This window comes from Helicoverpa armigera, chromosome 9, assembly GCF_030705265.1.
Source record: "Helicoverpa armigera isolate CAAS_96S chromosome 9, ASM3070526v1, whole genome shotgun sequence".
Taxonomy (NCBI): Eukaryota; Metazoa; Arthropoda; class Insecta; order Lepidoptera; family Noctuidae; genus Helicoverpa; species Helicoverpa armigera.
This window is the reverse complement of record NC_087128.1, coordinates 4,662,228-4,679,731: the sequence shown is the minus strand read 5'-3', so window position 1 is coordinate 4,679,731 and position 17,504 is coordinate 4,662,228. Positions and strand designations below refer to the sequence as shown.

The following is a 17,504-nucleotide window of genomic DNA, read 5'->3' as shown; positions in this document are numbered from 1 at the left end:
CAATATAATAGCCCAGTGCACATGGTCAGACTAATGTTTACTATGGAACTCTTTTACTAATGTTTAAGTATGATGGACAGGTATTTCTTTGTGTTGTTATTGTTTTGGAATATTTTAGATTTCTCTAATCACTGTAAGGGTAGGTACCTACTTCAGTTTACGTTAAGAGAATTCAGTAGTGAAGAAGTACGGCGACTGGGTTTTATATAGTTAACACTTGGTGTTTTTTCTAGGTATCTGCGCATGAGACACGATTGTAGCAAGCAGCGTCGATCTAGACATATTTTATTCGTCATATTTTCAAAGTCTTTATTTTTTATACCTATAAAACTCCTACAACTTTACACATATGAAATGTAACAGTCTATCCGGTTGTAGGGTACTTATCTTAACTTTCGTACCAATTTTGATCCAGAGAGGCAGCTTAGTACCAGCAGATAGGGTGGAAACTTTCAACCCGGCAAATTAAAAAGTTCATACATGAGCGGAATGCACTAGAAAGTTTATAAAATACTCAATATTAACTATTGGTTTTATGATACATATATCTGCACGAATAATGTTTTATTCCAATAACCAAAAAGTGCGTCCCAAAAATGTTAAGTGCACCTGCCACAAAAATAGCCACGCAACATCCAAAAAACGTAAAAAAAAAAAACAATATATTACGATCGTGTATATTATGGGCGAATCTGAATGTGTCAGTGCGTAATTTATCGGGGTACGTGTTTTTTGTGGAGGTTCTCTTGACCTCATAAAACACAGAGCTGCGCAGGGACGAAATCAGAGGGCACTCGAATGAGCTCGGGCCGCGGCGTTCATCGAAAGTGGGAAAAACAAGCGATCGCCACTCCACTGAGACGCCCCGATAGCTCTTCACACGTCGTAGTGATTTTTACAACGCTCACACTTCACTGTGTGGCGTTTTTCGCCCGTAATCGCTTTGATGTACGCGTCCCTTCCGCGGCGGTTGGACTTCAAGTCGCGCTCGCACTTCAAACTGAAACACCAATTTTTCTTTTATATTTCAATAACTGTTGAGTTTTTATTCGGGTTGTTTTTGCTTGATAGCACTTTCTATAGCTTTTTTTTTATGTCGCAACATCTTGTTATTTTACACAAAATTGCCAGTAACATTTGAATCAAATCGCGTCACTGTGTACGCTACTTTACAGTGCATTGCAAAAAATCAGAACGCAAACTTTACAAAAGCAAACTTCCATATTCAAATGGCAAACGTTTGATTATTCAATATTTTATGTGTCGATTGTCGAATCATTGCAGACGAATGCAGCGGCCCGAGTGAGAGATTCTCAGGTTCGGACGTGGGCCTCTACGTGTCTGGCGGGCTGCCAACCGCAATACACATTTAACTGGGTGATTTTATACGCAGGACACAATTTTAAAGTAGTCTATAAACGTTAAAAGTAACATTAAGTAACCGTAGTGTTTTGTTTTTCCTACTTTGCTTTTCAAATGATCGTCAATGTTTTGCCGTTTGGTGTATAAATGCAAATATCCAACGTTATCTCAACTGATTCATACGTAGTTTACATGTAAAGATGAATATACAATGGGGATTATTTCCAGTTTATTTTAAAACTTATTGCATTGAATTACACTATGTTAACTTTGCATGTTTGTAGCATTTTATTGCAAGAGTGCGAATATTAAAACGTCAGAATGAAAAAAATGTTTCCTTTTGTATTTCAGCGAAATGGAATCATGAGGCTAACCTTCAAACGCAACACCACATACATTTACAGTCACGAAAACAGAGAATGGTTTAATTGAAAAATGTACGTCCAAAAAAATGTTGTACCTATAGTGTGTCAATTTAGTTTGGACCGTCGCAAAACTATTACTGCACCACTTTATTTGCTGACAGCACTGAAAATTTGCGTCAGGCTAAGTGCCAAATTTATAACATTGGACTGTACTATGGAAGGTTTTCACACTAATTGGTTTGGTGGGGCAAGGATTGTTAAAGATAAAATATGCGATGCGGACTGTTTTCGTTTACATATTGATTGATTGCGTCATTACTATTGATGGGGAATGAGTTTGTCGTGTAGTCAATGATTTCGGTGACGTATGATAAAAGCATGTCAGGCAGTATGCAGTTGATCAATCTATCTTGCGTATCGTGACGGGATCTATCTGTGTATGCCAGTAAGCTGGGAGTGCGTTCAAAAAAGTTTTGTTTCGAAAATTGAGTTCTGTCTTTGTTGGATGGAAATTGAACTAGAATGTTTTGTGTACGGTTTTAATTGTTATTTTTTTGTGGTAGCGATTTCATACAAGTCAGTAACACACCTATAGGTACCTAAATATTGAAAAGCAATTTTAAGTAACTGACAGTTTTAATGTAGTTTTTTCTAAACTTAAAATAACTGTTAGTTTTAGTACGCTTAAACAGATTTTCTCACTGTTCCAATTTATTGCTTGCAACTACTACATTTTCAATATGCTTCCTAGTTTATTTTGTTTTTAAGCTTTATAGACGGATAAGTATTTTCACTTACAAAAAGCACTAATGCAACACATAAACAGCGAATACTGAATACAGAAGCGAAAAAACAAGAGTTCCCTAACAAAGTGTTAAGGAACTTTTTCCGTAGAAAAAATCAACTTGTACGAAGTAATACAAAAGGAACTAAAGTGTCTGTTATCCGAAATCCAAGTCCAATAATCCTGAAATATAGTCGCATCGTTATTTGTGGCATCCGAACAGATCTTATTATTAGGAGCCATTTCATCATCTGCCTAGCCTTTTCCCAACTATGTGGGGTTCGGCAGAAGCCATTTAACTTGAATTATTGTTTAGCAGTAAACAGTATTCGTGTAGGGTTATATTATCAACACGGAAGTTTGAGAAAGTGTTGTTTTTTTGTGCTGTTATTTTCGGGTTGTTTGGCTAAAAGGGCTGGCTATTGAGAGATTTTCGTTCTCGACATATCATCATTGGATAATATTATAAAGTTATTGCTAACAATCTTTAGTAACACAGTTGATACTAGTCAAATATTAGTAAGCTTTGCTGGGGAATTTCCAAAGCCTACTAAGAACTGACATTTGACCTTTTAAAGTTTTGAATCATTAATTTTTCTTCGATTGAATATACTTATTAATTATAGTTTGGATTATTAAACTCCCGTATAATTTTCTATCATTCAATATTTATAAAATATATTACAAAGCAATAGGTTCCTACTTTTTTTTCATATCTGGTGCCTTGAAGTATATTAAATATAGCATTTTCCTGTATTATAATAGTTAACATAGTATTTAATATTGTTTTTACGTAATGTGTCCGTTCATTTGGGCCGGACGCCGGCTAGTTTCCAATTTAATGGTGGGTGCACAAGTGCCGTTGGCCGTACAGGACGAATAATTTGGCAAACTTCCGTAAAAGGTAACAAAATAAACTACGCGACAAATGAGATCTAAATCTATTTTTGACCGCGTTTGGGTTGATAACTGGCTGTTTAAGTTTTGATTATTTTGTTGGTGGGTTAGAAGTGTTATGAAAAGTGTATGCAGCGTTATTCTTTGTGTCAATGAAACTAATTCAAGTGAGTATTTCACTTAGTAATAACGTGGCCTAACTCAAAGCAGAAGTTAGATTTCTTTAAATTGGTATAGAAATTAGACATAATATAAGATATGATTTCTGGAACAAAACCAATTTATAATTTACATTGTTACCGAAATAATAGATTTTCTAACAAGCTTACAGACTGAACAAAATTAGTGGGTGCTTTCATTTCAAAAACTAGCAATTTCAATGTCAATAATACAAGCTGAGCCCCAAGTTTCCCGTCCAACTTTAATAAGAAATATAGCCTATTCTGAAACACCATAAAAGCGATCCGAATTGAAATCAAGCAAATTATCCTCTCCAGTCATTATAATTTGGCAAAATAAATTTATAAATTTCAGTTAGAAGGTTTTGATTCGTTTCGCCACGAACCACGACAACTTGTTCCCTACTTTCGCTGAATTCCGTACAAAAGTTAGTAGATTAAAACTGCCAATTAGGGAGCATTTGAATTCCAAGTTGTTTTAGAATTCGCGTAATTATTGTTGGATGAACAATTACAGAAAGGACCAAAATGGATATTTGACATTATTTTATTTTGATAACTCGGCTGTCCGCAATTATTTTCATGAGTGATTGATTGTCTTGTGTATAGAAAATTATTGCGTAAAATCTTTCCTCCTTTCCTTAAGATATGTAGTTATACTCGTACTTTGTTTTTAGCTATTTACATTATTATTGCTTGCCAGTTGTTATGTTTATTTAAAAATTACTAATTACAAACACACCATAAAACAAAATACCCCACTCATCAAAACGATCCAGTTAATATAATGACTATGTAATCCAGCACCAAGGTGCTAGTTCAGGAACCGCGGCAAGTTCCAATTTAATGGTGGTTGAGCAGTGCTGCGTCGATTCCCCCCACCCCCCACCACTGACAATATTAATAATTTTATTGCAAGCTACACGTAATACGTCATTACACTGGAAATGGTTTACAAGGAAGGTATTATGGCTTTTGGTATAAGAAGTCTGAATGGTGTGGTGGTGATGGTGTTTATTTCTAGATTTGGGTAAAAAAGTAGTCTTGGAGTAGAAATAGCTAAAATGTTTTGTAGTAAAAATTCATATTTTTATGTTTAGGCATAGGTATCCTGTTTTAAATAAAAACGACTCCAGTTAACAGAAACACGATAAAGAAACAAACTTTTAAGGAATTTACTATGACTGCCGCAAGTAGGTAACTAACGCTGAGGTTTGGTGCATTAAAATAAATGTTGTCATCATGTTTCCTATGGTTCAATAAAAGACTACCGAAAAAATATGTAAAAAAAACTGCAACTATCAAAATAAAACCACAACAATGCGTAACCCTAACCCACTAAACACACACACACACACACACACACACACAAACCTTAAGAAGGCCGTTCAAATAATTCAGGTGGCTTCAGATGAAAACGCTACTCGCCAGCCAAATGCTAATTTTATGGTGGCTGAACAACTGTGCCGAAGCCCACTGTCCCCCGCAGTATAGCTGTTTCGCGTCATCTAAATAAAATATAAATGCGAGGGTAGGTTGCGAATAGTTTAGCGGCTTGTCTACTCATCTTTGTGTGGTAATTAATTCATTTTTGAGGGTACGTTACGGTATGTGGTTTTTGTATGGTGGTAGGAAGTCGGTTGTGAGGGAAGAAAATGTACATTATTTTGTTTTGAAAACATAAGTGTCTCAGCTTTACTATGTATCGTAGAGATATTTAAGGCTAGAATTATCATATACATCTAATAATAAGAACACAATTTCATACAAGGTAGGGTTATTATTTTCACAACATAAAGGCACAAAGAAACTCAGAACAACAGCACCAATTTAAGCCTATTAGGCGTGAAGTTACTCGCTCTTAATAAAGTTCTAGATCACCGTCAAAAAAACCATTCGCATTACACAACGGGGTCATTCTTCACGGATCTAAAAACGTACCCTCACACAATGTTCGTGGTGATTAATGGTAGACTCAGCATGCAATCGTTACTTTTCATTACTGCTTAGAAGTGCAGGACCAAAGGCCCGGCTAGCGGTCAGATTAGAAAAGTTCCACACGAAACAACTCCAAAATCGACTTTAAAAACATAGACCAACATTTGGTTTTAGAAGCGCCCTCTGTTATCGAATTGAAGGCAACTTTAAATTGGAATGTATCCCGCAATAAGCCTCTCGTGATTGGCCTGTTTGTTCTTAATTAGTATTAATCGGAACTTCACAGGTTTACAGTAAGTTAGTATCGGGCTTTTGTTTTCAACTGATTCCAATCGTTATTATAGGTAAGCACATAATGTACGAAGGATACCTAGATTACTAAGGCTTGTTTGCTGACCTGAGCTTCGTTATGATTACAATCTAGATAGCGTAAATATTGGCAGATAGGTACACGATGAAATGAGTTTCAATATACTTTACAATGTTTTAGCATGTAAATTATTTCGTAGATATAAGGAAGGTGCACTACTACTACACTACGAAACACCAAAAGTGATTAAACAGTGTAACGTGTCGGTTGCTGACCGGAAATTATGTAAAATACGCCTAAAAACACGGACGTGGGAAATCAGCATATTCATTTTAGAGGGAGAGCCTACCCGCCCTATCCATTAGTGAGTCATACAGCCAGTCGCAAACAAATCTCCACGCGGATGCTCCTTGCATGTATTTAAGGCAGACGAGACGTTTTAACAAGCCAATATAAATAGAGAAACGTGATACTAAATACTCCAGCGTGTTGTCAAACCAAATCTCTGGTGACACGAAAAACACCAGAACATTTGTGTGGAGCGCTCTCAAACATTTGCCTGACGATTGCTTCAGTCATTTGAAGGGAATGACTCTTATCGTTTTACTTTTATGGACTGCGAATCGAAAAGGCTTCAACGTTACAAAACGAGACCCTTCTATTGTGTAGAAGTGTTGAGTGAATGTGCCATGAAAGTTCTTTGTCGATGTACCAATACGTACCTCGGGAAAATACCCGGGAAGGTCTTCGGTCCAAAAATAAAACCGATTTTGGTAATAATACCTACCTGTACTTTTGTTTGGAGAGCAGTGTTTTAGAAAGCGGACTTCTTTTGTTATTGTAAGGATTTTACTCACAAACCTTTCTTTAAGTGCACTTAACGCTGAGCCATTCAGTGTACAATTTAGAGAACTGCATTGAAAAACAACTCACGTCCGCCCCCATACCTACAAATGTAAATATATCCTAAACAAATCTGTTAATACCCCACATGTTTCAGGACTCATCAAATATTCACAATGTTTAAACACGATTTTCTTTCCTTTACAGAAAGTCTCCGAGACTACTTTAGCAAATTCGGCGAAATCACAGAAGTTATGGTTATGAAAGATCCCACAACGAGGCGGTCGAGGTATGTTCTGATACATTCACCTTACTAACTTTCCTTATCGGCATTTCTCAGGAATACTGACTTCAGCTTGTTTACATGTACTTCGCGTGCTCTGAAGCTGAGATAAATTGACAGATTGCTATGAAATCCGCACAAATGTTCGGGATAACTTCGCGCATACCGTCGGTACTAAGCTCGTATATTTTCAGCAGGACAGTCTAGGTTATCGGTAAGGACAGTCTCAAATTTAACAGCTACATGAAGCTAATTGGCAAATTTTGAAATATTGTTACAATATCAGAGGCGTAGGAATGCTTTGTTGCATAGTTGGGGAGCGGTGGTCGGCCGGCCACGACGGCGTGAACTGACCAACTCGACTCGTACTAAAAGTTATCGGTTTGCAAATAAGTTTCATTCTATAGAGAGGCACACTCGTTTCGAAATTTGCGGTTACCTTTGAATTGTAAGCAGTTAAATGTTGGACTTCAAATTTAGGAACTTAACAATAGAACTCGAATTATTCCAACTGAATTAAGCGTTTGGACGAGTTGAATGAGGATTTCGGTATACACTTTACAGGTTGCTAAACTAAGTTCCGTTAATAGCTGTACTGCTTTGGGCATAGCTGGAATATTTCTCTGCGTATTCCTCCGACCCTTGTTTACCTTAAAGTTTTTAAGCGTTCATTACGTGTAATATTGATGCGGAGTTTCCAAATAAAAGCGTTGTTATTAGTTCGGAAGCGAAATAGTTAACGTCCTTGAAAAGTCTGAACACAAGCTTTTACAATCACTATCTCGGCGAACAACAATCAAGCCGCTTCGTACACAAACTGAGTGGCTTAGCAACTCTGGAGACAAGAAATAAGTTGTCAAAGTGTCGAGCTAAAGTTGCTCCGTTAGCAGCGTCTCCTGTTAGGTAAATCGTCGGTTTCACAACTCAATATTGCCCCGCGTCCCTCCGCCCTGAAATAATATACCAACAGCCGATATTGGAGCGCCTCAGCTGGGAATCTGAATGCAGCCTCTTGGCCATTACGTGCTCCGCCTCTCACACAAATGTAACCTAACGTAAACGTCTTTTGTCTGTGCTTAGTGTTACTGACTATTGGTATTTCTGACTAAATTCCATTCATTAAACCAACAAAATTAGTTACCAACAGGTTAAAATTTAAATAAACAACAAAAGTTAGAACGTATGGTATTCGACGGAAAGAATGTGGTGTTTTTTGGTTTTAAATCTTGCGCGATTGCGTTTCGCGTCGGGAAGCACAAAACTTTTTAGGTCGACACCTTATCGTAACCGTAAATCAAGCGGACATCGGCAAAGGCCGAGATGTAGTGCCCTGGTGTCCTGGAAGTGATAACAGTTTAGAAGTTGCCCCCGTAAACAACGATATTAGGAGGCCGTGCCTTGCATAGTTAGATACAGATATTTACAGTCAGCAATAAACTTGGACAACTTAATGATAAAGATGTATCTCCCTGGGGCAGTAAATATGAAAGTTTGTTCAACAAAATATGATACGGCAAGGTTATCATTCAAAAAGTCGGGTGTCCATCAGTGTTTTCAATCTCGCGGCACTCGTTTGTATCTCGTCAAAGTTGTTGCTTTGAAAGTGTCCGTACACACCAACTTCGCCCTTAATTCTTCATATCAAAGGCCGTATAGTTTGCGTACCGCAGTCTTGGCCAACTACAGCTTATGCAAGCAAAGTAAATCAATATCGAAAGTCAATGAATCAAGAGTAATATATACGGGTACATAATAAATGTGCTCTACCTGAAGGCAATATCTGAAAAATTTGCCTGCTCGATATTGCTTACAGGAGAGTTTCCTTTCTCCCCAAAATTTAATGCGTCGTTCGCATTTTTATAAAAAGAAGTAGGTAAGTGAATTATATAATTTGCGGTCGGTGCTTTATTTCCTTTTATTTATTTTAATGGTAGGTCTCCTTTCATTGTTTTTTCTTTAAGGCTTAGGGAAATGAGGGTTTTCGTAAAGAAAAAAAATGTGTTAACTTTGTGTACCTATCGTTATAAATGTCGGAATTTACACCGAGGTGTGAAACAAATTGGTTTGGTTATGATTGTAAAAAAATTAATTACGGTATTAGAGTTCCCTTGGCGTTGAGGAAAAACGGATTTATATCGGATTTCTTTTAAATGGATGAAGATTTTGAGATGAAATGTGACATTCTGAGAGAGGTTTAACGATACCAGAGGGTATTTTGAAATTAGTATTTTTGACCTTTTTTCCGGTCGGATAAAATCTTAAACTTTCCACTTCTTTTAAAGACATCCGATAAGCATGTCAGGCAAAAATCTAATATGTATAACAGAAATATGTTATTTATTGTTTTCATAAAATTTTAATTACTCCAAAAACTTGTTGTTCATAAAACGTTAAAAGCTTCTTATTTGTAGACGTCAGATTTTTAACCACAATTTTTTTACGTTTTATAACAGCTAAGTATGGATGTAGCTCTAATGTGATCGAGCATGTCATTACGCAAAAAAAAAAACACTTTCTTAAATTAGGTTATTTATGCGGAACCGAATCTTTTTATTTCTAATACTAAATGGTACTGAGGGCCATTTTTATTGTCAACATTAAGAAAGCGTTAATTGACTTCAGACTGTTTAAAATAAATCATAAAACGCTTTAGACATTAAAAAATAATTTGCTTTTACGACTTCATTTGATTCAGCAGCAGAGGGAAGTAGATTTAAATACAATGCATTATCTGAAAAGACTTATCAAGCTTTTACATTAAGTAAAAAGCTTTATTTGAATTCGATAGCATCGCTCACAAGCATCCATCAACATCAGGATCGCAGTTAATTGCGGAACACTAACATACATACACATAGAAATAACTTCAGGGTTTTCAGATATGTTCCCCAGTGAATAGCAGTTTATATCATCGCTCGGCTTACACCGGCTTTACCGGGCGCGTCTCCATTCACGCCGGCTTCATTCGTTTCGCTTTCCACTAAAAATCTAAAATCAATAAAGGATCACGGCATAAATGCAAAGATTACTGTTCGCTTCATTCGTAACATGAAAAATGTACGCGCCTTTACATGAGCCGTCCGAAATAAAACCGCGAATCACTATGAGACTCTAAGTACCACCATAAAAGGAGGATCCTTGCTCGAAATCGCTTCGGCAAACACCTACAGAGGAATAGAGCGGTGTTAAATGAGAGGGATTGCGAGTCCTCCCCCTCCGTCCTCTTGCCTCTACTTAAGACGACGTCGTATTAGTAGCTGCCTCGCAAATGGTTCAAATACTTTTTCATATTTTAACGAATCATTAAGCAATAGTTGAAAAGGATTTTCAACTGTTTTTATTAGTTTTCTCGCTTTGATAGCGAGGTACTTGAAAACTTTTCTTGGCGTTATTGATTTTGAGGCAGTAGTTTAGTTGAAGTGAAATTAAATATTTTTCCTTTAAACGTTCGCAGCTCCAACCAGTGTAGTCAAAAAATGCATCAGGCTCGTATTTTTTGTTCGATTGCATATACGTATATCGGATTAGCAATAGGTTGGATAGCATCGAATTTCTATGCTAGACCAGCGTATCTAATAACAATGTTGGGGCATCATCCGCATTATTCTGACCGATTGCGTCGCTATTGCACTGGGCCCACAGTACTGTGCTTGTTGTAAATTCATACTACTAATTGATATAATGAGAGCCAATCTATTAAGATGCAATTACGTAGTTAGGCAATGCATTATAAATTCGAGGAAATGGCCTTCTGGGCTATGTATATTGAGATCGTGTACTCAGAATGTGTGCTGTTTGAGAAGTAATGTATTGTCAACATTGGATGCTGTTCAAACTGTTAATTGATGCATTTGACTATGTATTAACTGCCTTCCTCAATCAAGAAGTATATATACTTACTGAATTGGAAAATATATGAATTTTTGACTAGATAAGTTTTCAATTTTTTTGGAAAAGCTCAAGCTAGGTTCTGAATTTTCACTAAAGCGGTTTTCCACGCAAAAAAAGTTGAATTACCTAGAATTTAGCGAATATAAATAACCAATATTTGCAAAAAAAATATCGATGCAGTTTTTTCAGATTTGTGTTAAAACACCAAATAATATACACTGAACTTTACTCACAAGCAAACAAAATAACCAGAGCCATTTCTAGCGGAACAAAAATAAAAGAAACGGTAACGATGACTGGTACAGACTACCCTCATTTGAACCACTGATGGCAGCATCCAACTTGTTCGTAAAAACAACTGTTACTAAAATGTTCGTAGTAACGTTCATTAGTAGTTCGATAATCGGTCTGAAGTACCGCGGATGCATAATCAAGTAGTCGAGTCTGCCCGTAGGGGGTTAGGTAGGGTCGGGGAGAGGGTTAGTCGTAAAACTATTACGGCAACGTTCTGTGGTACGCTGGCTTCATTAATCGACGATCGTATGAAGCTATCAAGCAAGCTATGATATGACGGAGGTCGACATATTCCACGGCTACCATGTCCGTGTTACTGTCTGAAGTACCTACCAATTTAGATGGTGTGAAAAATTTCTAATAACGATTGATAGGCATGTAATTTTGAGTCGGATTTTCACACCATGTTTATTTTTTAATTTAGTTAGATTTATTATTATTTTTGCATCATCATAGGTATCCTAATTTGACTGGCTCATTTATTTAAAACAAAAAGTCTTAAAACTTAACCCTAAACTGCGCGTGTCCTAACGAACGTACCACGGAGGACAAAAGAACGTACCAATCCAAACATTTTTTCCTGAACAGACGTCACCTCCGAATTAGATAGACGTCACTTCTAAACAGTCGATTAACAGACTCAATAACCACTACATCTAGGTAGTAGGTACAAATAGTGAGATCAGGCAACAGTGGCGATGGGGGTGCAATTCGCGCAATCTTTGGAAGTGGTAAGTCGTTGGAGCGATCGCGGCCGACGGCGAACTAACAATTCTGTTCTGGTGCGTCACTGCGCTCGATCGAATTGTGTGCTGTGTGCACAGTGGAGGGTTAGATTTTGTTTGGTTGTAATATTAATTTTACATAATGTATATAAGATTACTTCAAATGTGATTTGGACACGGGCAATCAAACAGAACTGAGTTTCTCTGAAAACAAAGTTTTATTGTTTAATTCACATTACACTATGATACACACGAAATAAAAGTACTTAAAATTGAATTTAATTTACCTGAAAACAAAGAAACGACATTTAATGTTTGTATATCAATGTGTTTCTAAATTACTCACTAATTACGAGGAATATCGGACGTTTTTTAGGTTATCCTTTCCATAGATTATAAAACGGCGGCATAGATTATAAAGCGTCTGTGACAATTTAAATTTATAAAGAAAATTATATTTTTCTTTACATCTCCCCTCCTAGAGAAGATGAAACAATAATCATCCAATGCAGACAGGGGCTGGTGTTAGCTTCGAGATATGGAAAAAGTTTGACTCTGATTTCTTATGGCCAGTGTTTATCTTGTAAATTGAGTTTGATATTTTTTCTATGATTTTGTAGGGTCCGAGTCGCAATTCATCGAGCTTCTTCCTATTCAATTTGTTTCCATTTTCTACAAAAACAGTATCACCAACTTTGAATTCTATATGTCTTCGGTTTTTATCGTAAATTGTCTTGTTGTAATTATGTGATCTGATTGAATTTTCCAAAGCAGTTTTCCTGGCCTGGATTAAATCATACTCGGTCTTCTTCAATTTCAGCTCATTTGGCAAAATCGTAACATCTGTGCCGTAAAGTAGGTACTTTGGAGCATATCCAGTAACAGTGTGCTCCGTTTCATTGTATTTTTTTACACAGTTGTGTGCTATAGTTGTCCATGCTGTTTTTGTCTCGTGTTCGTTTACCTGGCATCTGATTTTATTGACCAATGTTTGGTTTAGTCTCTCGTTTAAACCATTTGAGAAAGGAGAGTTTACCGCCGTAAAAATTATTGGAATATTCTTATCATCCAAATATTTTTTGAATTCCTTAGAATTGATACCTGGGTATTGGTCTGAGAGCATCAATTCAATGTCTTCAGTTTCTGCACAGTTTCTTATCAGTTTAATGAAATCATTTGCATTTTGTGTACTTGATGTCAAAATAAATGCATACCTAGTGAAATGATCTGTTAGCAGATGTAAATATCTCTTTGTTGATCTGGAACCTCCGAAACCTCCAATGGTATCAATAGAGCATATCTGAAAGGGTCTTGTGGCGGGGCCCAAGTGGGACATCAATCCATATTTGTTTTGTCCCCTTGATTTATTCTTTAAACATATTATACAACTCTCACAGATTATTCTAATGTTTTTTGTCATGTTTTCTGCTGTATACACTGAGCTAATCATTCTTTGCATCTGTTTAATTCCTATGTGACCTAGATTTGTATGTACATTCTTCATAAATTCTATGCTGAATTCCTCTGATATAACAATTTTTTCCTTTTTCTGTACTTTCTTATAGTAAACATTGTTTTTTGTTATTAACTTGTCTTTTCTGCACTGTATATATTCATTTCTCAGCTGATCTTTCATGATATCTTCTAGTGTTATTGTGTTGACTACTTTTAACTGTTCCTCTAGGTTTTCATTTGGTTCAAGGACTGGGTTCCTGCTCAGGCAATCAGCTTCAACATTGTATCTTCCAGGAGAATATTTAATTTGGAAATCATATTGTGACAAATAGTATGTTAGATCGCCTAATTCTTCATCTGTTCTGGACTTTATGTTCATATTCTCCAATGGCTTGTGATCTGAAAAAACAGTAAATTTCCTACCAATTAACAGATGCTGCCAATACTTTACACATTCTTTTATTGCCAGGCATTCCAGATATATGGCTTTCTTCCTTTTTTGTACTTCATTCAGTTTCTTTGAAAAATATGCTACCGGTTTTTCTTCATTGTTTTCTTGTGGCTGTTTTAGGACTGCTCCTACTCCTAATATACTAGCATCCGTGTATATGTGTATGGGTAGGTTTGGGTCAAAAATTGTTAATATTGGTTGAGAACATAATATTTGTTTCATTAAATCAAATGACTCTTGGCATGCTTTAGTCCAGTTAAAGTTTTGTCCTTTTCTCAATAGGTTATGCAATGGTTCCAGTTTTATTGCTATATTTGGCACATACTTATGATAAAAGTTTATTTTTCCCAGGAATTGTCTCACATTTTTTTGTGTTTTTGGAGTCGGGAAATTTTTTATCGATATTAAATTGTCTTTCAGCGGCCTCACTGAATTATTCTGTATTACATGACCCAAGTATTTAACTGTGTCTGCTGCCAATGTGCATTTAGAGAATTTTAGTTTTAGACCTTCGCTTTTAATTGCTTGAAATAGTTGTTTCAGATGTCCGATATGATCAGAGAATGATTTTGAGAATAACAAAATGTCATCAATGAAACATACTGCGAACTCTCCAAGCCTGTGCTTCCTTATTATGTTACACATTATTCTCTGGAATATAGCTGGGGAGGTTTTCAAGCCAAACGGCAAACATGTCCATTGGTAGTGACCCTCTTGTGTCACAAATGCAGTTTTGTGTCTGTCTGTGACACGTAAAGGTATTGACCAAAATGCTGAGTTTAGGTCCAATGTTGAGAAAAACTTGCAATCTCTTGTTTTTACTATTAGGTCCTCAATAAGAGGGAATGGCTGTGATTGAGGTACGACAATTTTATTTAAGTCTCGAAAATCGATACACAATCTTGACCTTTTATTTTCATCTCTTTTATAAGCTAATGTGACTGGTGCTGCAAATGGGCTATATGATTCTTCTATTATATTTTTTTCCAATAATTTTGCTATCTGGTTTTCAATCTCCTTCTTGTCTTCCATTGTGCAACGATATGGCCTTTTACTGCAATATTTTTCTACTAGTAGATCAATGTGTGCTTCATAACCTGTTACCTGTCCTATGTCGTATTTGTCCTTTGCAAACACAGATTTATTATTCGATATTAATTCATCAATCACTGCCTGTTTTTGACAGTCTAGATGATTTATAGAAATTTGAAAGTTTTCTTCGCTGAAGTCTTCATTGAAGTTTACTAGATTATTAGAGTGTATTTCCTTAGAATCCACATCCGTTTTATTTGTTTCCTTAGAAACTATTTCACTTCTATGAATAGGTATTTTCTGACTAATTTCCAAGTTTTCGTTTTGAACTAGGTAAAACTCTTTTATACAATCTAGTCCCACTAAAAAATCGTAATCGAAATTTTCTTTGTCTATTACAAAGACATTAATTTTTTTTTCCACATTAAAAATGGATACATCAAGTGTAATTATGCCAATTGCCTTTTTAACGCCATTAATCGTTTTTAAATTAGTATTGTTGAAATGACTGGTTTCCTTGTTATTTATCTTTAACAATCTTGAATTTATCAATGAGACATTAGACCCTGAGTCATATATCCCAAAAACTTCAACATTTTTATTAAGTACCAATTTTACTTTGATCAATGGCGGCACTATTAGTTTTTTTGGTCTTCACACTGCAATTCACATTCCAATTCAGAATTGTTGATGAGCTTTATTTGCTTTTTGTCCTTTTCAGTATTTATTTTCTCTTTAAACCAACAGGAATCTTCTGAATGATAGCGTACACCTTTCTTTAGTTTTTCACAGATACTACATTTTTCTCTAGTCATTTTAGTGTCCTCTTTTTTTTTTATAAATTTTTTCTTTGCAACCAAATGTTCTAGTCTGCCGAGTTCATTAAATAAATTTTTGGTGTGTACAATTTCTTCCTTGTTAATTCTGTCTGTTATAAAATCTGGTAAGCCGGCAGCGATTATATCAATTAGGGTACCTTCATCCATTGTTTTTCTCACTTCCAGTAAAAGTCTTTCTTTTTTGACTGCATATTCTAATAAAGATCCTGCTTGATACTTGAAAGATAAAGCATACTTGCTAGTAGCCCAACCTTTATTGGCATATGTTTGCAAGAAATCTGATTTCCATTCTGACCACTCGGAATGTAAAGTAAGCTTCATCATCATGGAAGAGTACCAATCAGTGCATGACTTTTCTAGAAATAGTCTAAATATTTCAATTTTCTGTTCCTCTTTTACAATATCGAACCTTGCACATTCTTTCTCAAATACTTCCATCCACTGATATGCACTTGAATTTTTTCCATCAAATTTTTCAATTACAAACCTTTCTGCTAACTTTTTTATACTTTGGTTTTCTTTGTTTTGTTGACTTTCAATTATTTTTTCCAAAACCTTCATTATAGAGTCTTCTGAACATTTTTTATTAGCAAAAGCCAATTGTTCTTGGGTAGTTTCCTCTAGGAATTGGTCCTGAAAAATCATATTGCCATCCTCATCCACATATGTTTGTAATATGTCCTCTGTCGTTTTAATCCAAACACTTCTAGTTTGATATCTTTTTTTCAATGTATTTTTCACTGTAACGAAGGTTTTCGAGGTTTGGATATGTTTGTGAAGTGATACTGTTTGATACTCTTCAGGCATAAGAAAAACTTTGTCATCTTGTGTGGCAATTGAGGTTATGGCGATATAGTTTGACTTTCCGTCTACTGCTGGTTTTATTTGAAACGTAAACTTCAATTTTTCCATTTTCTGACAATAAATGTCGTTTTATAAGATTACTTCAAATGTGATTTGGACACGGGCAATCAAACAGAACTGAGTTTCTCTGAAAACAAAGTTTTATTGTTTAATTCACATTACACTATGATACACACGAAATAAAAGTACTTAAAATTGAATTTAATTTACCTGAAAACAAAGAAACGACATTTAATGTTTGTATATCAATGTGTTTCTAAATTACTCACTAATTACGAGGAATATCGGACGTTTTTTAGGTTATCCTTTCCATAGATTATAAAACGGCGGCATAGATTATAAAGCGTCTGTGACAATTTAAATTTATAAAGAAAATTATATTTTTCTTTACATGTATATAAATTAAAGAAGGCACTATGATGGTGTTCTGGGCTTTTGTTACGATTTATCCCGGCTTTGAAGCAAAACTTGCAAGATAATTTTATTGCGTCGGTACCATTACGTATTGGTATACTGTTTTTTAAACCTTCTAAAACAGCTAAAACAAATTTGAATCTTTTTTTTTTTAAGTGCCCCAGTGATCACTTAAATTACCCATAGGTACAGTAATTTTAAATATATTTTCAAATTACAAAAACAGAAAAAGAAATATCTTTAAAATCATCCTTTATCATAATTTTTTTTGTGTGATCAGCGCACCAAAACATCTCACAAGCATCACACCAAAAATGCAACTCCAACAGTGTGCACATAACCTAACCCTAGCATCGGGCACCAGATTGGTTCGGTCTAACAAGACCCGGGTACTGTTGCACTCGCTGCCGCCACTCACTCCTATTGCCTATTTGGTTAAATTTACCAGCATCCAGCTACATAAGTGGGTATAACGATTTTGCTTAACGACTTCTGTAGCCGGTCAGATGTTGCTGTTCAGATTGATTGTACTGGGTTTTTAGTGTAGTGTTAGAAGGGTTACTTTTTGAGTATATTGT

The 17,504-nt window shown here is 35.7% G+C and overlaps 1 protein-coding gene across 9 annotated transcripts in view; it reads left to right on the top strand.

Moving 5' to 3' along the window:
* Rbp6 (RNA-binding protein 6) overlaps positions 1–17,504 on the top strand; it is a 439,678-nt gene that overhangs the window by 146,432 nt on the left and 275,742 nt on the right. For 8 of the 9 annotated variants that reach the window (XM_064036405.1, XM_049839598.2, XM_049839599.2 and 5 more), the window contains exon 3: positions 6,886–6,967. The exons of the other annotated variant lie outside the window; for it this stretch is intronic. In XM_064036405.1, the coding sequence (XP_063892475.1) occupies positions 6,886–6,967 (82 nt within the window). The remainder of the gene's footprint in view (positions 1–6,885; positions 6,968–17,504) is intronic. 9 annotated transcript variants of the gene reach the window in all.